Source organism: Drosophila tropicalis, unplaced genomic scaffold (genome assembly GCF_018151085.1).
Source record: "Drosophila tropicalis isolate 14030-0801.00 unplaced genomic scaffold, ASM1815108v1 contig_158, whole genome shotgun sequence".
Lineage (NCBI taxonomy): Eukaryota > Metazoa > Arthropoda > Insecta > Diptera > Drosophilidae > Drosophila > Drosophila tropicalis.
In genome coordinates, this window is record NW_027172602.1 from 378,409 (window position 1) to 402,218 (window position 23,810).

Genomic DNA, 23,810 nt, shown 5'->3' on the forward strand with positions numbered 1-23,810 from the left:
CAAACGATTTGGAAACAGTTACGGACCTCTACTCTATTATTTTTCAGTACCTTTTACCGCCGTGCCCCCCTTACGATGCCTCCATTACACACAGACACACAAATACAGAGTGGCATCCATCATCACCATCAATTTAATTTGTTTAAATTTTGAACAAGAGAAATGCTAACAATTTAATTAAAATTGTATAAGCACACACACACACACACACATAGAGATACAGTGTGAGTGAGCAAAGGGAAAAAGTGGGCTAGAAAGTTGGGCGATGAGGTAGAGCAGCGTCTAGGAAATGGTTCGGATGGAAAGACAAACATTGACCAGTGGCTAGTTAGTTAGTCATCAAAACCAGTTATGTCCTTCAATATCATTTTGGCCTTCTTTGAAGAGAATTGCTTCATCCACTCACTCTCTCTCTCTCTCTCTCTAACCTTCCCCCCTCAGTTACTGCGGCAGTGACTTTACCCTTGCATTTGGCATACAAGTGCAGTGTAAACACATGACTGACTCATTCGTGCTTACAGTTTTTTCTTCCTATTTTTTGACCAAAAAAGGTTTGGCTTCTAAAAAATAGCCAAACTGGAATTTAAGTTGTTCGTATGTCTATGTATGGACTTTCCGTTTGCACTTAATTTTATTAAAAACTTTTCTTAGACAAATAAAAGATGTAACAAATTGAAATATATGAGCATGGGCGATTTTGTTAGACTTTTGTGAAAGATTTCATGAGTCGATTTAGAATGATTCCAGACATTCTTTATTTGATTTGAGTCCCACAGTCTGGCAGTTTGTTCAGCCTATTAAGAATATAATTAGATAAATTTGCAGCTCAGTCAGTGGAGAACCTTTGGCTTGGCACGTTGGAGAAGTTGCCACGTGTTGGCCAACTTCCAGGTCATGGAATGTAAACAGTGAAAACGTAAACAGACCGCTTCCACCGGCAAAAGCGAAAGAACTCCACCTCGTGGTGAAAAACGAAGAGTCCTTCTGAGACTCGTTTGGCCGACAACAATGTCAATAGATGGGTCCTTTCGTTTTTGGCAACATAGACAACTGGTCCTGGAACTGAGCGCCTGCGCCAATGGCAAATGTTTACTATGACGGCCGTAGGGCCAACAAATTTGTCCCACAGCCAACGGCAGGACGTCGACGACCAGTTGTCGTGTGCCGAGCCGAGTCGTATCCTTTTTAGGGCCGATGCCGATGCCCGATGCCCGATGACGATGCCGAGCGAGCAGCAATAAACGAATCAAAGGCAAAAAGCCGACAACACAAAAAAAAAGGAAGGAAACAGAAACAAGAAACCGATGAATTCCAATTTCTGAATTTGGTTTGGGCCAAGCAACAGTTTTGTTTGAAACGTCAACACGTGCGGTAGTCGGATAAGGTCCTAGCGAATGTCCTGTCTATGCTCCTTTTTGCTGTTGTTTATTATAATAGACGCGTCGCGTGTATCCCAGAACTCAAAATCTTTCGCTAAATAAAAGATGAAAGCAATATTTTAGATACGTTTTTTTTTATTTTTGTGATAAAAAAAGAAACCAAAAAACAAAACCAAAAAGAAAAAAACGAAAAAAAAAATTAATCATCCAATTTGAAATACAGTTCAATCAAATTAATCAAATTAGAAGGTAAAGGCAAAAAAAAGAATTCAACAAATTTAGAAATAATGACAGGGCGAGTATTCAAGAAATGTCAAGAAGGTGAAATATTAAGGCAAATAGAAAATGTTCACACACACGCACACACACACACACACAAGCAAGCATGTTTTGGCATATAAATTGCCAAAAATCAATGTAATTTGAACCCATTATAATCAGTTTGGCTTACACAATTCTTCACCCAGTTCTTTACTCTCCCCTTTAAATCAATCCCCAAATTCCCTCCCCCATTCGCCATTGATCCCCACCCAATTCAAATCTTCAGACTGACACAAAAGACAAAAAGCAAATGGTTTGTTCCGACTAATCGTTTGTCGATTGCAATTTAAATGCCCCGACCCCCAAGTTCTCCGTCAAATGCCAGGAAACGGAAGTGCATTCAAACGCGCGCGCAAAAAAAAAAAAGGGAAAAAAAACCAAAAACAAAGAACGAGAACGAATGAAAATAAAAACAAGTAGAAAATTGAAAAATTGTAGAAGTGAAACAACTCAGAACAAAACTGAAAACAAGAAACAAACAAACAAGAAACAAGAAACTCAATAAAATGTGAAAGTAAAATCTTTCAGAAATAGTTAAAAAAATATATTTATTATTCTTTTTTAATACGATTTTCTAAAATATATTTCAAGTGCATTCTACTAACTAAATATTCATTCAAAAAGGTTTTTAATAAAGATTTTCACAAAAATCTTAAAAATTATTGCGAAAATTTTATAACTTAATTATAAATCTCAAGTGAATTCAAAAGAAAAGTCAACTTTCAATACTTTTGTTAAAAAAATAAAACAATTTTTAAGTTATCTTTTGCATTTTTTTCTATATTTTCATTAAATTTTCATTTTAAAAGAATATATTTTTAGGAAATATGAAATTCTGTGACATATTTAAGCGTTGAAAGAGGCAAAAAAACAATTTGATAAAAAAACCTTTTTAATTTTGAAAAAGTGCAAAAATTATAATTATTATTTGGAACAAGTCTTCGTTCGTCTACTAAATGAGATATATCGATATTAAAACAGATATCAAAATGATCCAATTGTTTATTTATAAAGTACAGGATGCGTACGGTATTTGAGGACAAAGTGATAGTAAAAATAAAAAGCTTATATATTTCGAACAAAACTAAATAAATCTTCACGAAATTTTTGCACAATATTTGTTGATTATATTTATTTTATAAATAATTATTTAAAACCCATTTCGAATAGAAAATCAAAAAGTTTTCATCATTAAACCGATTTGTTTCTTTGGAAGCTAGAGATATGATCATTCACTTTCTTTATTGACTTTGTCTAAAGTTAGTTAAAGTATTTCCAACTGATCCTTTTCACTCACTTGAGTTACAGTAGAATCTGGCTATAATAACACACAAGGAACCGTCGACTTTATGTCGCAATACACTGAAGATTTATATATTTTATAGTTTGTTTTCTATCAAAACGAAAGCTTTAAAGCAGAAGATAGAGTAAAATGTCTTAAACCTGATTAATTTCTATGGGTGGTTTTAATATTTTAATTCTTTAAATTAAACAACCATTGTTTTTTGATTGTTTAGCAATATTCTTAGACAGTCGCACACATTAAAATTTGAGTGGACAATTCTATTCAGAATTCTTGCAGCCTTTTTTAAATATTTCTTAAATATTTTAAACCATGTTGTCTTTACTTTATTGTATGTTTTTTTTTCGACAATTCGTAAGCCGAGAGACCCGTAGAGTCGTTGTAGCCACATTCTACTGTTGATGGTCTTCTGATTCATGTGAATTCAATCTTTACAAAGTAAATGCAAATTGCATTTGTCTGCCATTAATTCAATAAATCAGTACTTATGATTATTAAATTGTAATAAACAAATTGAGAATCATTAAAGTAAAACATATTCTAGATAACACAAACATATTTGTTAATAATAAAAACTGTTTACCCAAATGCAAGTGCCCGATTAAATTTTGGCATTAATGAGGCTAAATACTTTGTATTTGCCCATATAAATATTTGGATTACCCAAGCGTTAATTTAAATATGAATCTGTTGTTTGATTGTATAACAATTTCATGTCAAAATTTTCAACTAAAAACTGCAAGTTTTTGTTAGAAAATGTTTAAACGCTTCTGGCTTGCCATTTTACCGCCGCACAGTGATTCGTCTTTCAAGTGAAATGGACAAATCCAAAAACCAGATAAATATATATTTGTTAGGAAAGGACTTGAAAAATAAAGCATTGGTCTGTCAATTGGCACTTAAGTTTTCTATTGGAGGAGTATAAAACAGATTATCTAATCTTAAAGTCTTAAGTCTTAGTCTTAAAGGGAAAAATCACTTTTCAATAAATACAATAATAAACGATTTGGTTATATATTTCTATATAAAAGTAATAGAATAGAAATCATGAAAGAAAACTTGTCAGTTTGATGATTTTTAATATTTTTATTTACATTTTTGTTTACCTAACCGGTATCTGAAAATCTAGAATTTTGATGATAAACAAATAATCTTGATTAACTGTAATTACAATGCAAAATTTGGGAAACAAACATTGTGAATGTTTGAACATGAAACACATGAAATTGGTAGAACAAGTTATTAATATATATATATATATACAAGTTTGTGGATGTGTACCATGTTTTTCATCGAATATTGGTAATCCAACAAAAACAAAAACAAAAAAAACAACCTTTTAAATGAATATTTCTTTTATCGGTTGTTTTTTTGGTCTGGTTTTGTGTGTTTGCGGACGCTTTTTTGTCGCCTTTTCTTTTTTGTTTTTGTTTTGTTTCTTGTTATGGCTGTGGCGTCTCTTATTTTACCTATTTTTTGATTGTTGTTGGCGCTAACGTGTGGGGCAATTATTCTTTATGGAATACAAATGAAATACACAATGTATTCTGCCCATATGCATACATTTTGTATACAAATCGACAGGCTGGGCAATTTGCCTAACGGCTTTTTCATTTTAATATTTGTTTTTATAAATTTTTTAATGGCTCTGGATGGGGGAGCAGCTGAAATGTTTAATGAGTGGACCCACAGTCGATCATTGAATCGGGAAACAAAATGAGTAAAACTATTCGATTATCATTAGTTTTCGATGAGTGAACTGAAGAGACTGAGGGGAAAATTTGATTTACTGGCGTTTAATTAAAATTGCCCAAGTGAATATAAGCAGATCAGATAAACTCATGGACAATACCTTGACTCGGCACTAAAGTCTGGAAACAAAAACAATATTTTTGGCATGAAACTGGCCAGCATATTCCTTTCTTTCTTTTTTTTTTTCTGTTCTTGTTGTTGACTTGATTGGATTTTTGCTTCATATTGGTGTGTGTGTGTGTGTGTGTAACGAAAGTTAAACATTTTTCTAGCACAAATTGAAAAACTAAAAATGTTTAATCGCCTTCCATACATACAAATTTTTAAGTTAGTGAATTTATGTTATGGCCTTAAACACTTTTTCTAATAGTTAACCTGGCTAACAAAGGACATCAACATTGAGTCACAAAGCATGACAAAAGCTTACATTTGTGGATCAGTTGAAATGTTTGGATAGTAAACACTTTAAGCTTATCAAGAATAGTTGAGATCTCTTTAAACTCATGTGAAGTTATTGGCGAATAAAGCTTAAAACAATTTCATTCCCAATCCCTTTGAGTTGGCTATATTTCACAGACTTTGGAATGTGATTGTATGTATTGGTACCAATCATTATATAAAAATCATTTTAATAGCTCTTTATATCGATTATGTTTCGGGTTAACTAAAAGAACTAAATCAAATGAAACGAAATCTTTCTGAATTAATTTCCACAACGATTAGTAACTTTTCTCTCTTTAGTTTATTTCGATTTGTTAAACTGAATAGAAATTGATATGAAAGGTAAATTAGGTGCAAAAACACAGCAAAGCAATTGTTAAAACAATAAAATTGATTAATTTTTGTTATTGTTGTTTTTAACGTTTAGACCAAATCGTCATACACACATCAAACATTTCCGCTTAATTTTCCCATTTTCTGTTGTGATCCTGGTCTTGGTCCTTGTTGTTGTTGCTGCCTTCGTCATCGTCAACATCGTTCGTTCCATCTCCCTTCCCTTCTCCCACCATTCGGCCATACATTTTGGCCATTTGCGTGTTCATGACGCAACATTTGCGGTTGTTTATGTTTTTGAGGTCCCATATCGTGGTTAGCCAATTGTTATGCGCATTTTGTTTAATTGCACACACGCACACACACACACACATGTCAGCTAGTTGTGGTGACATTTTTGTCCTTTAGGTGTTAATATTTCAATTAGTAGCGATTTATGTTTTACGTAGCGCCAAAGAATTTCTATTCCCATGTAAATGTAATGCTCCACGCAACTGTCGCAATGGCTAAAAGTCGTAAAGACCAAGTTAAGGGGCGTGCTACATACATCCCTATCAGTGTGTCTAGTTAATGCTTTGTTCTGACCAAGTTTTATAACTGATTGCGGCCAAAAGCACTTGCCATGCAGCAGGGATTTGGTTTTAACGCTTTTGTTTTACCCTCTTTTCCTTTTTTTTTTTTTTTTTTGGCCAGCATCTGGTTAGGTATTTGCATCTGGAATGGCAGAGATTATGTTCTATACGATTTACAGTTTGCCAACAATATATCACCAAATTTAAAGTAAATAAAATTTCCAACAAAATAAAAGCCATCGAATTGCGTTGATTGAAGACGAAGATTTGTTCTAACTTCTAACAGAATTTTTATTTGTTCCTAGGTTTTAACTATCTAATCTATAACTTTTCTACGAATCCTTTTTCTAGTTTCTGAGGCCAACTTCATTTCGATTTCGATTCCAAGATGAAAATCAAATATATTTGACTTTGCGAAAAGAAATGGGGAAAAATTTTCAAACAATAAATCGAAAAAGTGAAACATGAATTAATAAAACGTGTGAAAAATCACCTGAAGAGAGGATAAAATTGCATTTGGCCAATAAATAAAAAATTTGTATATTTCATATTTTTGGGCTTTATCACAAAAAAAAAAAAAAATAAACGTCGCCAGTTAAAATAAAATAAAATGACAACAAATAACCAAAATATCAATAAAAATATAAATGAAAGAAGAATATCCCATAATGAATATTCAAAATGCTTACGCACAGGCGAACGAATGAACAAATGAATGAATGAATGAATGTTTGAAAGTATGTATGAATCAATGAATGTATATACATACATACATATATAGATTTTATATGGATGTATATATGTTTTTTAACATTTTAATATGCATGGCGGGACCAGTCAGAAAAAGATGAATATTGCAAAAAAAAAAAAAAAACAAGTTAACAAAAGCAAAAAAAAAAAAAAACAACAACAACGAAAGAAAGAAAAGGAATTGAACCAACAAGCCAAAAGAAAAAAACCGCCAACGGCAAACGAAATAAATTTGTCAGCCATTGCAATATTCTTCCTTTCCCAGGACCGAAAGAACAACTGAAACTGGTTCTGAATTGTGGACGAACAATCGGACAGACGGACAGACCTACAGATGGTCAGAAGGACAGAAGGACAGACATACGGGCGGTTGGATCTGCGTTCCATGTGCACGTAAATAAATAAATATACAAAAACTCTATATACATATACTATATACATACATATATATATATATATCTGAGTACATATAGATATATATTTTTAAGCAGAAACCGCTTTCTGCCCAACTCGCCTTATCTTCATCCCTTTCGCTCTTCAACTGAAATTGTGCATGAAAAATATGAAAAGACACTTTTGGTCAACGTTGAATTTGGCCCAGACGCATTTGCACTGAGGCCAAACTGACAATAAATGTCATTTAGTTGCCTAAAGGGTATGTGGGTACGTGAGGGGGTGGGGGTGCCGACGCGAGTGTGGGCGTGGCGGAGGTAAGGATGTAAAAGTCCTGCCACATTGCACAGCTGCAATGCCAATAACATTTATTTAAAACAAATTAAGAAAACCAATGGTCTGTGAATGATTTGTGTTGTGGAAGATTTCCCTTTTTTTTATTTTGTGTTGTGTTGTTTTTGTTTTATTATTTTTTGGTTGTTGTTTTTGTTTAATATTTTATTTCATGCTCAGTTTGCCTGTTTGACACTTAACATTTTATTGCGGCTTAAACATTTTAAAGTCTCAGCTAATTATGCTAAAGGTGGACATTATAATCAATGGAAATTTACTTAAGCCTCTCATTTGAGGTACTTACAGATGAAGATCCGCTTGGAATTTTTATTGGCCAAAACTGACAAATATTCACATAGTCCTTCTGTTCCGCTCATGCATTTGAAGTGAGTTTTAGAATTTGGCAACAAAAATTGTCTTGGATAATTTCTTTTTCACCATTCGGTCATGTTTGTTTCTATAGAAACAAATACTTAGTTGAATCGCTTTTTGAAGTAATCCCCAAAAAGTATGCAACATTATTTTTCCAAATGCCACAAGGACCAACCTCTTAGGTCATTAGAAAGAGTATCACAATTAGGACACTTTTCTTAGCTGTTTCTTATTTCGAATTTGATTCGGCATTTTGAGTGTGAAAGACAGACAAAATTGTTTCATATTTTTGTTGTCTAGAATTAAGATAGATTTGCAACATTTATGCATGTTTTTATGCGATTGCCTGTGTGTGTGTGTGTGTTTGTGTGTATGCATGTATTTCTGGCTTGTCTCAATTAACAATGACAAAAGATTATGCAATTTGCCTGGGACAAGGGCTTAAGGATTCGTTCACTCACTTGCAGATTTTATGGCCAAACTTGGTTTACATTTCTTTATGATGCTTGTGCAAATCTTAACAATGCCAGGCAAAATGGCTTTGCATACCAAACAAAATCATGAAAATCAAAAAACTAGATCAGAATGAATAACAAAAATCTATTTTATTTCATCAAAAATTAAAGCAAGAATAAGAAATGGCAAATAAAAAAATATGTGTTTTTATTGCACACTCTTATAGATACATAGATACATACATAAGTAATGTGTAAATACTTTATTTATGGCATCATTTGATAAGCCAATAAGTCGAAAAATGTTTATATCAAATGGAAAGCAATTTTTTAGCAAGTCAAGTAGATCAAAGAGTCAGAGTCAGAGTCAGAGTCAGAGTCAGAGTCAGAGTCAGAGTCAGAGTCAGAGTCAGAGTCAGAGTCAGAGTCAGAGTCAGAGTCAGAGTCAGAGTCAGAGTCAGAGTCAGAGTCAGAGTCAGAGTCAGAGTCAGAGTCAGAGTCAGAGTCAGAGTCAGAGTCAGAGTCAGAGTCAGAGTCAGAGTCAGAGTCAGAGTCAGAGTCAGAGTCAGAGTCAGAGTCAGAGTCAGAGTCAGAGTCAGAGTCAGAGTCAGAGTCAGAGTCAGAGTCAGAGTCAGAGTCAGAATCAGAGTCAGAGTCAGAGTCAGAGTCAGAGTCAGAGTCAGAGTCAGAGTCAGAGTCAGAGTCAGAGTCAGAGTCAGAGTCAGAGTTAGAGTTTCGAGGTGCCAGCACACTTACACTGCGCAAAATGAAAGTTGACAAAATTTTGCCTCAAATCAATCAATTTACCCTCATGATCTTGAGATTTTTGTGTGAGGACTTCGGCAGCCGTTCGGTTACACGCATACGAGGTGCCGAACGTGTTCGTCCCCGGGGGGGATATGAGTGCCGGACTCTGCTTTAGATAGATTAGGTATATAGACATGAGGAAGACTAAAAAAGCTGAAGCCGTGAAATTTGGAATATAGACTGCTCAAGTTGTTATGTCCCCCCACCCGCCCCCGCTTTCTACATAGAAATTGACCCACCAAATTATATATTATATGTTAGTATTTGTATGTCTAATGCAATGCTTATGTATATATTTGTGTATTGAGTGTGTGTGTGTGCATGACAGAGACGACTGCCTGGATGTGTGTGTGTGTGGGTGTGTGTGTGTATCGTTGGAAAGAGAAAATTTTCAATTATGCTCATGACATGACATAAAACGTAAATTAAGGCAAAATGTCTAAAAGTCAGCGAGTGTGGAGGAGTCTATAGGCCGGGCCAAGGTGGAACAGGCGAGTGGTTTGGGGCTATGGGGAAGTGGGGCTGTTGGGGAGAGGGACAAGTTGCAGACTTAGAATGGAGTTTAACGGTTGATTTGCTCTGACATAAGTGGCGGCGACTTTTGCGCTGTGTATTGTTGTGTTTCGCTTGTTTGTTGTGTGTGTGTGTGCTCTACTACAATGAAGCCATTTTGCCATTTGGCATTTACCGTTTGTCCAGGATCTAGCTCTAACTCTGTCTCCGGCTGGAGCTACAGCTCGCTGATGGTCTCGGTCTTTTGGCTTGGGCTTTGGCTCTGCCTCCGTCTCCATTGTGTTGTGTTGGACAACACACAGAACCGACGAGTGCATGTTAAGTGCCTTATTATCCTGTTTATGTAACCGTGCAGTTGTCAAAGGACACACAACCAACCCATCCACCCATCCATCCACCCACACACACATACACTCACACAAACAGTAGTTCGTTTCTGGCCCATTTTCACCCAAAAGTGTTTCGTTTCGTGTCCGCCTATTCGTCCTTATACTCCTACCAAACTTGTTCATGTTTTATTCAAGCCTGATGTATTTCGGTTTTTGTTTTGCAAATTGTCGTATTTGCAATATTTTGAATACAAAATATCCAATGGATATTGTCTGAATACCCGATAACGATTATGCACAGATGAATATATATACAGAACTCTTATTCATTCAGATCATGGATGATGACATTCAAATTTCGATAATGGCAAATAAAATTAAGGATTAACCAAAGGCCAGTTCTCTTCATAAGAGCAACATTTATTAGTTTCTAGTAGACAACATGTCTGAGGCTCTCGAACAACGCATCAAAGGTCCTTGCAGCTATACTTCGTCTCTTCTTTTCCTCCCACTACTCTCTTTGCTGCCTTGGCTGGTGTTTTAGTGCCAGCTAATTACAAAAAGTGAAAACACAATTCATTTTTCTTGTGGTTTATGCGTTTTCTTCCATGTTTTTCCGCCCCTCTCTTTCCGTCACTTTTCATTCCCTTACTTGAAACTTGCCGCTCGCCACTGACGCGTCGTCCTGCAGCGTTATAAAAATGTTTATGGCTGACGTTTGTTCCCATAAAATTGTGAAGTTGTCGGAGTGCTCTTGTGCGTGTGTGTGTGTGTGAGCTACCGTTGTGAATGCGATTACCAAGGAGGAGGATATCGAATAGAAGATGGGAAAGGTAAAGCAGAAAGGTCACTTAGTCGTGGCCATTGCTGGCTTTGTTATGCCTCACACACAGCTCCTCCTCTTGTAGCATGTGTGAGTGTAAGTGTGTGCTTGTGTGTAAGTGTATTTATGATGGCTGTGTTGGTTAATAACATTTGCAGCAAATGCATTCCATCACTGACGTAATGTACCCACATTTGTGAGCCACAAAGCAAACTATTTTCATACCGTGTACTGATACCCTTTACTATCGACAATTATTAAGTTTGATCAAAGTGTCTTTGAATTTGTTTACGGAAAATGTAATCCATCATCGACGATATTGTCCAACTGTCACATCGATCATCACATTATCGATAGATATAGTTTTTTGTAGGTCTATTGAGGTGAGTTTCTGGACCAAAACTTTAACAGGATTGAGAAATATTAGCCAGAGTAAGAAATTTTTTGTAGGGTATTTCTGATAGCCTTTTAAATCCACAAGATGATAATTTGATTTTCCTTGTGTTGTTCTAATTAATTTAAGTCTCACACCTTCCATTTCCTTTCTTTAGCTCGCTCTCTCTCTCTCTCTCTTACTCTGTCTATTTATCTGATTCTCGTTTGCTATAACATTTCTTGTTGTTGTTTTTATTTTACAGAGCTTGGCAGTGCAATTACGCAGAATGCCGTTTGCCTTTTGAAGCATTTTTTCTATATATGTATACGTATGCAAGTTGTTTTTTTGTTGTTGCCCACCTCAGCGTTCCACAAGGCGGCACAGTGGAAAAACTGACGTTAAACAGGCACTGGCAGTAAGTTACTGGCGTAAAGTTTTACCCAAGTCGGAACCGGAGTTCCAGTTGCAGTTGCCGTTGCCGTTGCCATTGTCGTTCGCAGTCGAAGTCAGAGTTCAAGTCAAAGTCGGAATTGGAATCGGAATCGGAGTCGGAGTCGGAGTAGTCTGTCGCATAACTCAAATCTGATGAAATATGGAGCTGCTTCAGGCACTTTGCTGCACATTTCTACTGCTGTTAGCAAGAATGCAAGGTGAGTAAGTTAAAGGGAAAAAAACATGGCTTAAAATAATGATAAAAAAATGATCTAAATTAAGAAAAGCACTATATATAATTATTTTCTCTTTATTTTGATTTAAAATTGATCTTTCTGAACATTTCTGTATCGATATATATATGTATACCAAGAAATCTATTTCTCTAGCTGATTTTAAATCAAAAACTTGAATGCAAAAATGTAAAAAATTTCATTAAGTTGCGAGTTGTAAGTGGGAAAAAAAAGTAAGAAATAAATTATTAAAAGTTGTTACTTTGATCTAGTCAAACAGGGGAATTCCACTCGCCACGCCTCTTGGCCATTTATCCACTCCCAGCCACCACTCTGTATGCTCGCTCGCCCTCCCTTTTTGGGGTCAGTGTCAACCGTGTCAACGATATGCGATATGCAAATTTTTGCAACCTGACACGCGCTTGCATAACTTTGCAACAAAAGCAACAACATCAAGTCACGTCCCTTGACAAGTTCAACGTAATAGTTAAGCGAGGCGAAAGTCAGTGGAGAAGGCAAGAACCCAAAAGGTTAGTTAGCCATGGGAGTGGCTCTTCTATCAATGGCTTAGATCTGTCCCAATGCGCTAACCGAAAGCTAAGCTCCATAAATTTCACATTAATTACAAGCGACGACCAGGATAACTGAAAGTGGAAAAGCACCTAAAGCAAGAAAAAGAAATCTACAAAGTGCAAAAGCAAACAAACAAACAAACAAACAAAATAAATAAATATACAAATAAATTGCAAAGCTCTGGAACACGACACGGTGAAGTGAGGGGGGCCAAACAAAGTGGAAAACAAAAATTAGTGGAGACAGAATGAAAGAATTCTACTTCAAATTGCAAGAAACGGATGCAAGTGACCAAAATGAAAAGTTTGCACATTAATCGAGGCTACTTAGACCAACTTTTTGCCATGATGGTGCAAAATATTTAAAAATTAAATAGAAGAGAAACAGAGAACCAAAAAAAAAAAAAAAAAAAAGAAGAGAAAAAAATGGGGGGCAAAACTTAAAGAATAATCAAAGTTGGAAATCGATAGCTTGAACGGGAAAACTTTTCGCTTTGCCAAAGCATTTAAATGTTTTTAGTTAATAAATTTTTACAAGTCGACAAAAGTCGATTGAACATCCACTACCAAATTGGCATCAAAAAAGAATGCCAAATATATAGAATTATAGTTATCTTGTCTCTAAACTCTAAATGAAAAAAAGAGGCCAAAATACTTCAAGTTGCCAGAGTTGGTTCGAAATATTACGTATACGCAGCAAATGCCTGGCTTAACTAATAGCATTCAGGTAAATATTATTGTCCCATTTAGGATGTGTGTGTGTGTCGGTTTTTTAGTTATCAGCTAGTTACCCTTTAACTTTAAAGTCGCAGATATGCCTCTGGCAGATTGGTGTGCATGGGCATATATATATATATATAGCATAAATATATAGCCAGTGGCCGCACAATTTCATGTGAAGGCATAAAAAAGATGCAAACCAAAAAAAAAGAGACGTAACGAAGACGAAAAAAAAAAAACGGAATTTCATGCAATAAATTCACGTTGAAATTTTGCAATAGTTGCGTCTAAGAGTTGCAGCCAGGAGTTCTGCTCTGCGTTTCCAACGTCTTACTATATTTTTCCCCTTTATTCGTTTTTCTCTTTTATTCCCAGTCTTAGGTTCTTTTTTTTTTTTTTTGCCCTAGCATCAAGAAATAAAACAGGCAACAGAGAGGCGTGTCTTGTTGAGTGGCTGGCTCCTGCTCGTGCTTAATTTTACAGCGCCTCCGCTTAAGTAAACTTTTCGGTTTGCCAAAGGCACCGAAAATTTCATAAATCATGAACCGACTTTTATGATACTCTACACCGAATTTGTATATAGATAAATCTGATATGGATTTTTAATTAGTTTAAAATGATATCACAATGATTTCAGCAAAAGGAGTGCAAAGGAAATGTGATTAATCAAATGTAGTCCTTGGTATAGAGTACTCCTACAGGGTATTTAAGAAGCTCTTGGTCTGGCTTGGCGATAAGCAGGCCGCTTTTTTTTATAGTACGTTTTATTTGTGTTTTTTTTGTGTTTTTTGTTTGCCCCATTCGATTAAACTAAACATAAATTTTATGGACGATAAATCAGCCGTGAGAGTTGTTGGCCAAAAGCAAAAGAAGACGAAGACTCTAAAGAAGTTGCAGGTGCAGCACAACTTGCAGCCTTGCAGCCTTCAGGCTGTGTGAGCCTTCGGGGTCCTTCCTGGCACAAGGACGGCACATATGGGAAATCAACGGCCAAAACTATAGAGAACAGTGGGTCGAGCTTAATAAATTGAATAAAACCAAAGCAAACAAATGTTTGAAATGGGCACAATAACACATAAAATCGATAGTTATTGTTAAACGATTTTGATGAAATCGATATGCAAAGATCAAACTTAAGTCAAAGGCCAAAAGCAGTTTAAACCTTGGCAAGTATGTGTTTGTGTATTTGGTAACCTGGTCGCGGCAGGACATTGATTTTCGCTTTTCTTATACCCATACCCATACCCATACCCATGCAGCTGTGTAAATGAATTTTCAATTTGAAATGGAAATTATACTTTTGCTTAGCTATTTGCTCTCGTTTTCTACTTGTTTGCCTGCCTGGCTGACTGCTTTGCCTGTTTGTTTCTCTCGTTTTTGTAAACTGGATTGCAAAATCGTTTGGCATAAATGGAAATATGATTGCCTAAGCAGTTGCTGCTACCATATTTGATCGTAAAAACAATCTCAGACATGGCCAAAATGAAAAAATAATATAGGATACAGTTTAGACCAACATTGAGCATTACTTGACCACATTTATTACAAATGCATATCTAATCCGTAACAGCAACAACAAACAACAAGTTTGAGCAATATTTGACATTTATCTCGATTGGAAGTGTTAAAGCTGTTGATATGACACTTTTGTCTCCTTGAAATGGCTAATGGAAATGCAATACCCGTTGCCATCACAATCCGTACCTGTTAAGTCGTTTCAGTCAAAGAGAATTAGCCATATCTAGTTCAGACAGACTGCTCAATAATCCACGATGGAGACACATAAAACAATGACGAGTCTAACATAATTTCCAGCACTTAACCATGGCCAGCTGCGTTCAATTGATGCTAAAGGCAAGAGGATTTACGGGAGACGTCTCTCTGGTGACAGTTCAAAAAACTTAAATATCCTTCCACCAACAGAAAAAAAAAAAAAAACATAGAAGCAATCGGGTCATGCATTTTTACGCTTCGCTTGTTTTCAAACTGATTTCAATCTGTTTTTGCTGTCTTTCGATCTGGCCCCGTCTGTCTCCTGCCATGGTTTGCTCCTTTCTCGCGCCGCCTGTCATTGTTTCATTGTTGCCAAAAGTCATTGTTCCTGCTGTTCTTACTGTTGCTGTTGTTGTCGTCCTCATGGCCTGCCGGTCATCATCGCCATCATCATCATCATCAGCGTTGGCATTTTGCTTTCAATTTGCGGCCAGCAATGAAAACAAAGAAAAGCGAGAAAACGAAAAATTCCCTCGAAGCGCTTAAGTTTTTCCCGTCTCATGCGCGCTAATGAAAAGCTGCCGCCGGTTGTTGGTAGAAAATTTGTTCATTTTACCTACAATTTTTTTGTAAAAGCGAGCATACTGGGCATATTGGTCAACAAATTGATCCATCGAATGAGTGAATAGGAATGATCTTTAACTATTTCTTCGCTTATTTTAGCACGATTAGATATATCACCTCAATCGATTACCAATTATGATTCCCTGATAAAAGATATCCATCTTACTATCTATTGATAATGCATCTGAGAGAAAGTTATAATCGTTTCCTAAAGATCAAATCTTTGGTTTTGGTTAAGTCAACTTAATATCGCCATCGATTGAACAATTTCAGTATCGATATCGATATTTAATACCAGAAATGATCGATCCGCCGTCTGCCATGAGCACATTTAGCTTCGATCTGGAAATTTTTTTTTTTTTTGTGTTGTTTTTCCTGTTTTCTCCCACCCACCAGCCCTTTTCCATTGTTTCTGGGTAAACTGTTGTTGTTGTTGTTGTTATTGTTGGTGCTTTTCCTTCTTGTGTGGACAATGAAAATTAGCAGCACAAATAATCAAGTGCAGTTTTAATTCTTCATCTTCTCTTCATCTTCATTTTGAACAAAACAAAGGAATAATAGCCAGAGACAAAGGCCAAACAGAGAAGACGAATTTTGCCTTTTTCCATTTTCTCAGTTAAGTTTTTTTTCTTTTTGCCTGTGTTTCCTTTTGCGCTCTCTCCCGCACACACATCTTTTCCTTTTGGGTCCCCTTTGGTCGGTCCAGCAATGTGGTCACAAATAATTGGCCCGATGCCGTTTGACGTTAAAATTTTATTGAATTGGCAGCTGCAATTGGCAGTCGAAGAGGTCAGAGAGTTCTAAGCTCTTGCTTAATTGTTCCCCCGATAACTGACGGAACAAAAGCAAAAGAAATGGGATAGGCTAGGCGATGGTTGGATAGGGGGTGGTGTCGGTGGAGTGTGGAATGCCCACGGAACAGAGGAATGAGGGGCAAAATGTTTGCATAATTCTTTTGTGCTTCGCTACGCCTTATTGAAGAAATAGAAAGAAAAAAAAAAAAAAAAGCACAAGAGAAATGTGAATGGGGAATGAGAAAAAACTTGGCCAATAAATGAACCCCACTTTGGATCCAGACATAACAATTTTTCCTACACATATGTATGTATAGTGTGTGTGTGAGTGTGTGTAGGTGTGCGTGTGTGTGTTCATTATTTACGGCTCATTTGCTGGTGGATGGTAGAGTAGACGGCGGCAAAGGGCACAAGTGGCAAAGTTCAATTGGCTCGTCTCTAATTTGGCGTTTTTAAAGTGTGACAGCATTTTACGCTTAATTTGGCATTGATAAAATTTCGGAAAATCAAGGCCTAGGTAGAAAAACACCTGTTGTTAACCTACGCACACATACGTAAGTCTTTCGTATGTGTTTGTGTGTGTGCTTGCGTGCGTGTGGCAGCAGGCAACACATTTTTCAACTCACAGCCAAAACACAAAAGCACTTCAGTCAACGCACCCAACAACAACAACAACAACAGAAACACCAACAACAATAATAACAATAATCATAATAAAATGTAAAAGCCCAAGAGACTAAAAGACAACGTCAAACACACACATACATTTACAGTGGAACAAAACTGATAAAATTTGTAACAAAAATCAAAATCTCATCTGAGCAGCAAATTTCCCATTAATTGGGCAAATGCATTTGACTAGAGAAAACAGAAAACAAAAATAAATATGTGGAAACATTTGTAAGCACTACTAGCCCACTGTAGCCAATTGGCTAGCAATAGGAGTCAGAAAATCTGGTCAAAGCGCAAAAGAAAATACAGAAAACGCTGACATTGATACGTTTTGGCAGTGCGTGATGTTTCTGCCGGCTGCTAAAATTTTATGATGTTTTGTCATTTTTGGTCTCAAGAGCCTCAAAAGCATCAAGAGCATCATTCCTACATGGTAGAGCATCCCACAGAATGCTACAATCGACCTAAAGGTATTCCCCTGCAGAGTATTTTGTTGAATGTGCCGCACAGGTGACGGCAAATTGATGCTGTTATTGTCGTCCAAAAAGCTGGAGAATATGGATGGGGCGGTGGATGGGGGTGCCAAAAATGTCGGAATGCCAAAATGCTGTCAACCCCTCACCATATCGCCCTTTTCTCTTGCTCCTCACTTCACTTGCCACTCGCCACTCGCCACCTTGCATGGCTCGTTCTCTCTGTCGCACTTTGGGATGGTTGTCATGTCAGGCGGTCATAACCATTGACATTCATACATAATGGACTCATTGATATTCGCAGCTAGAGCAAAAGAGCAACAACAAAATGCCAAGTGGCTTTCGACGTTTTACGGTGTGGCAGTGGCAAATGTGAGGAGTAGAGAGGAGCGTAGAGTAGATGCCGTGAAAGGAAAGAACCAAAGAAGGATGTTAGGGAGTGGGTGCCCTCAGTGGCTGAGGTGGTGGAGGTGAATGGAGGTCGTTTATTGTTAGCGTTGTCGTCTTTGGGGTCATAACAGTAATTGCCAACAAAACGAGTGATTAACCTGACACACACACACACTCAGACACACACACACACACACACATAAACACATATGAGCTGCAGTTGGACAACGCCCCACATTTGCCTTTTGACCTTGCCCATGGGCTAATGTTGCGTTTCGAGTTCACAGTTGTGGGTCTTCAATGTGGTCTGAAGAATGAAAAACAAAATTTATTTACATGGACAACAATTTAACATTTGAACTTGTTCCCTTACTCGATCGAGTCAAAACAGACTTCAACAGGATTAAATCTTAAATGATTTTGATTATAATTGAACACTTGAGTCTATTCTGAGATTTAATTCAGATTAAGTTTAGAAGAGAAGAACAAAAAATATATATAAAAATCTCATTTTATTTGTATGCTCTGAAATCGATGAATGAAAAAGGCAACCTTTTCGTATTATAATTTATAATTAAATGCATTCGATTATGTTGAAAGCTTTTTAGTTCTTTTTCCCATTTCCCATTTTATTTGCAAGCGAAATTTACAATTAATCAATTGATTTTCGACTTAAATGCCCATGCACAAATTTATATGCATGTTTATTAGAAGCGAGGGTCGCTCTACAAGTATTGAGAACTCTAATCTAAGTGTCAGTTCTTTTTCTGTTTATTTGGCTGCTGATTTTTTAGATTGACTATTCTTTTTCGTAAGTTATTGAACGACACTCGTTAGCTAACTAACTAGATATCAATTAAATTGCTTTTATCGCTTTTTGATTCAGTCAATTACAAAATTTTTGGGCTTAGATTTTATAATTTATGAAATTTGTGAACTAATTTAATTATCTAACTACTCTAAGCAATTTTATGCATTAAATCAAATTAAAATAGTTGCGTTTGAGTTATCCTGCAGCCTCTCTCTCTCTCTATCCTTTTGCCTCATGCCCCATCGCTTATTGCCATCACATTCTTTCCTTCTAACCGGGCTTCTGTCTCACTGATTTGAAATGTCCATCAGGCAAACAAGCAAATCACTCAAAGGGGATCAACAAATTTGCGCTTTGATTTTTGTGCACAACCAAACAAATTATTGAGCATTTGTAGACAGGCCCAGACACTGGCAAACAAAAAAAAAAAAAAAAAAAAAAATACACAGAAAAGGGGGGAGAAAAACTGGGTAAAATATTGACAGACAGAAACGTATCTGTGTCAGTGTGTGTGTGTGTGGGTATGAGAATGAGAAAGGATTTGGTGTCTGTGTGTGAGAAGGGGAATTTTTCTGTGAGGTTCAAATTGGCTTAAAAATAACATGTTCAGTTCATGGGTTAACGTATTAGAAATTGCTAGTGGGTCTTATGGCAAGGCCAATTGAAGTGGGGTAACAAATTTGAAAATGCAAGCATCTTAAAATGCAAACAATTCAGGAATTAAATTTAAGTAAAGTGAAACAGAAAGAAGCAACTAGGTCAAACGAAGGCCATGAACCTTAAAAAGAAATTCAAACTAAATAAATTTAAAATAAATGCCATATATGACAAAAAGCAACACAATGAGAGGATATTTTTCTTAACTCGTAAACTGAACTTAATTAAACATTTGGCATAAGGATATACACTTTACTTCACTTTACTTTATAAAAACATGGCTATTGATGTGAGTAAAGAACAAAAAAATAAATCTAACAACATATTTGTCTAGGCTAAACATTGATAGGCGTTGAAAGCAAATCACAAGTTAGTCCATGGACTGCATTTTTCGTTTTTAAGACTTTCCTCACCAGAGAGACAGAACGATAGACCAAAATGGGAGAGTGAGAAAGAGAGAGAGGGAGAAATTGGAAGGTGGGTAGAGTACGAAAACACTTGAAATCAAATCGCATTGCCATTAAATTTGACCAACGAAGCATAACTCTGGCAGCCAACTACTTTTACCTACTGACTACTCTCTCTCTCTCTCTCTCTTTCTCCATTTATTCTCCCATTCGTTGCCAATGCCTTCACCAATTCCAATCTCATTTCTAAGAGCTCTAAAACGAGGAGAAGATGAAACCCTTTTCTAAATAAAAAAAAAAAAAGAAGAACGAAAATAAAAATGGGCAAAAAAAAAAAAAAAACAGGCAACCAGTCGGCTCGACTCTTCCAATTCCACACATGTTTTGCATGCAAAACTTACCATTTTGCCTTAGCCAAAAAACCAAAAGCCAAACAAACATCATCAGAGGCAGCCAAACATCTTTCGGACTCTAGTCGTTCGTGCCGGAAGTAGCAAGGAAAATGAAAAAAAAAAAAATTGTTTCTCAAGCAAATTTGTTTTCTTGTTTTTCGTTTTCCTCGTTGTTGTTTTCTTTCTTGGCATTTTTGTGTGTGTGTGTGTGTGTTTTTTTTTCTCTTTTTTGTTTTTGCATTTTTATAAAACGTACTTGTGAGCCAATTTTATTAGCAACAAGCAAAAAGAAAATCTACAAAATGGAAAAAGGAAAACTGCAGCACGCAAAGCAACGTCGTCAACGTGCAGTCAAAAAGTTGTAATTTTAATTTAGCTTCTGCTCTAACTGCCTCAAAAGACATAAGCCAACTGAAGCAGAGAGGTGGCTAGTGGTAGATGAGAAGGGCCAGTTACAAGACCAAGACCAAGACCAAGGCGTTGAAAAGCCACAGAAGTTGCACGTGCAACAGGGTATGGCTAGAGCTAGAGGATGTAAAGCATAAAAGTGGAAGGGGGTGAATAAGCTGTAAGTGAAAAGAGAAATATTTCTACATACATATGTATGTATATACATTTGTATGAATATTTTTTGGGCATTTGAATTTTTCATTTAATTTTCATTTGAGTAAGTAATTTAACCTGTTTAATAATTCTTAAATTCCAACTAACTTGGGCAAATGTTATTTAAGATTTTTTGCCATTGCCATTTTGATTTCAAAGAGATAACTTCAATACTTTGATTAAAATGAAACTTAAAGTTTTCTTAACTGCAAATCATATATATATATATAATCTTAATAGTTTGCTTTAGTAAGAGACTTTTCTGCTTTAAATGTCCAATGACTTAATTGTCGTAACTAATAATTTACCTTTTTATGATGATGATGATAATTTAGATGGCAACTTTTCTTTACTAGTCTGAGACAGGATCTAACAGATATCTAGAAATATTCTTTTTTTTTTTTTTTGGTTCAATCTTAATAGATTGGGTTAGTAAGTGATTTGGCTGAAACTATTTTGTACAAGTGTAGAAAAATGTATTTTGCCCCAAAACCCTTTTCAGGTTTTTTTTTTCGTTTCTAGCTAAATAAATAAACCACAAGGTCGTCAGCCTTTACACACATTATTCCAGACAAACATACACACACTCATACTCACACTCACCGTAACGAAATGGCAAAAAAATTGGCATAATTTCCGTGGCCTTAGCTCAACAAATCAAGAGGCACATTAGCGCCACCTGTGTGCGCTTAGATGAACTAGCAGAACCCCTTTTTTCGGTAATGTAATTTTCAGTAGGTATCGCTGCCTGACTGAAAAATCAGCTAGCATCGATTTCTGCAACGTCGACCAAATGAAACTGAAACGAAAATAAAATGCCAATGGCTCATTTATCATGGCCTCACACTACACCCACCCACACACACACACACACACACACATAAACACAAACCTCGCACACACATGCTAATGCTGGAGTCCTTGAAAGTTTGCCACAGTGAGGCAAAACCCAATAAAATATCTGCCATTTTATGTCAAACTTTTATAGTTTTTATCAAGCTACTAAAGTCGACGATTATCCCTATGATATTCCGATGACTATTTGATATATAACCTTTTATGAGGCTAACAAATATATATATAAAATCTAATCTACGATAAATCAATTTTGCATTAATTTTGAAAAATTGTTCGTATTGTTTTGTGTCAGTGTAATGCCGCAACATACGGCTAGCATACTATAGCATACTTTTTAGCGCCATGCCACAAAAACCGCCGAGAAAAATGTGCCACGCGGCTAATGAAGAATGTGTGTAGGAGTTGAGGCATCTCATCTTGATGCCAAACTTTGTTGCCACAGAAAGAAAAAAAACTAAAATCCCGAGACCCCGAAATATCCAAAAACGACTTTACTCCTAATGATGATTTCAAAAAAATGGCAAACGTTTCATTATTTTGATGTTTCTCCTGTTTACTCCAAACTGAATACCAGACACTATGGATGTACATATTGAAAACATTATAATAGGTCGGCAAATGGTTCATGATCATTCATTGTCATAGAGTACTGAATGAATGAATGAACATGGGCATTTCGACCACCTGCACTTGCGTATCTCTAGAATCCAACATCCTATATATGTACATACATATAGCCAAAAAAAAGTAAGAGTGCAAATAAGTGGGGGGGCAATAACATACGCTCAATGCACATTTTAAATGGCCAAAAACAGCAATTGAGCCTTCAGAATATACACAGTATAAAATACGAACGAAAAGTAGCCAGTAGATGAAAATGAAAGTAGCCAGCCAGTAGGTTGGCTTGGCGGCAACAATGAGCCAAAGGATGCTTCAAGTTTGTGCACCCCACTTCCACTTAGACTAATTAACTGAGCCATCACTCGGACAGGGCTCTGGCTCGGACTCTGGGAACTGTGCACTGTATACTGGTTACTGGATGCTAGGATGGATGCTGAGTACCTGGACAACAAGGCAAATGCGATGCAACTTTAGCCTCTCTCTTGCCCTGGTTTTGCTGCTGCTGCTGACGTTGCGTGGGCTGTGGTCGGTTGTACGGTCTCATCCGGTCACTCAACGTTGACTTGCCAGGAGTCAACCAACAACATCATTAAAACTCCTGAGAAGGCCATCCAAATAGAGTTCGTTTCTCTCTCTCTTGCTCTCTGTTTCCTTTTAATTCTAGCTGTCTCTCTGTTTGGCCTTTTGCAGCCAGTTGGCAGCTGCATCAAGAGCAATATTGACCGAGATAGGAAATGGACTCCAAAATGTCCATTTACTAAGCCAACGACAATTTGGCAATACGCCGTGTAACAAGTAGAGTGCTAGTAAGAATTAAAGTTGCTTCCACTTATAACTTTAGTTTTTTTGGATATCGATTAACGATTATAAAGAATATCCTCGTAGATCGCATAATACATACTTTTACATCGTTTCCACTGTATAGTTAATTCAGGAAAATAAGTAAATTGCATTTGCATTTATAAAGTGGCAACGTTTCAGTCATTTCATTTCAGTTTAAAGTGCACATTTTGCTCACATTCTTTCACCTTTTGGTATGTTTCAAACATACCCCTTGTTACGGAGAGGGGGGAGGAATGGGGCGTGTTAAGTTCTTTCTGCCTTTCTTTTCCTTTCTTGTTTTGTTGCATTGTGTAACCCAAATGAGCAGAATGTCTAAAAGGCAACTTGACAATAATGAGTACAGCAGCAGCAGCAGCAGCAACAACAACTGCACAAAAGATACAAGGATCGTAGTTGTAGATGGCAAAGTCCTCGAAAAAGAAGCCAACAAGCATCATGGCATCATGGCAACAGCCGGTATGCTCCACCTTGCAAAGTGGTAAATGTAAAAGGTGGCAAAATGCAGCAACAAATCAAAGTCAGTGAAAAAAAATTACTCTTACATCTGACATTTCTCTCATTTCTCACTCACTCACTCTTTCTCTCTCTCTCTTTCTTTCTGTCCTTCTTGGTATTTATGTACTTGCAACGTTTATTATTATTTAAATGCAATATATTTGAAGGTTTTCAACAAAGCCCCAAACAGCGAAATATGTAATTATAAAATATTTGAAAATAAAAATTTCAATCGTTTTCAAAAACCT

General features: G+C 36.3%; 1 protein-coding gene across 1 annotated transcript in view; it reads left to right on the forward strand.

Moving 5' to 3' along the window:
• The first annotated feature begins 1,574 nt into the window (after nt 1-1,574).
• Nucleotides 1,575-23,810, forward strand: part of CARPB (Carbonic anhydrase-related protein B) — a 45,571-nt gene continuing 23,335 nt past the window's right edge. The window contains exons 1-2 of the mRNA XM_068303081.1: nt 1,575-1,628; nt 11,515-11,902. Of these exons, the coding sequence (XP_068159182.1) occupies nt 11,845-11,902 (58 nt within the window). The 5' untranslated portion in view covers nt 1,575-1,628; nt 11,515-11,844. The remainder of the gene's footprint in view (nt 1,629-11,514; nt 11,903-23,810) is intronic.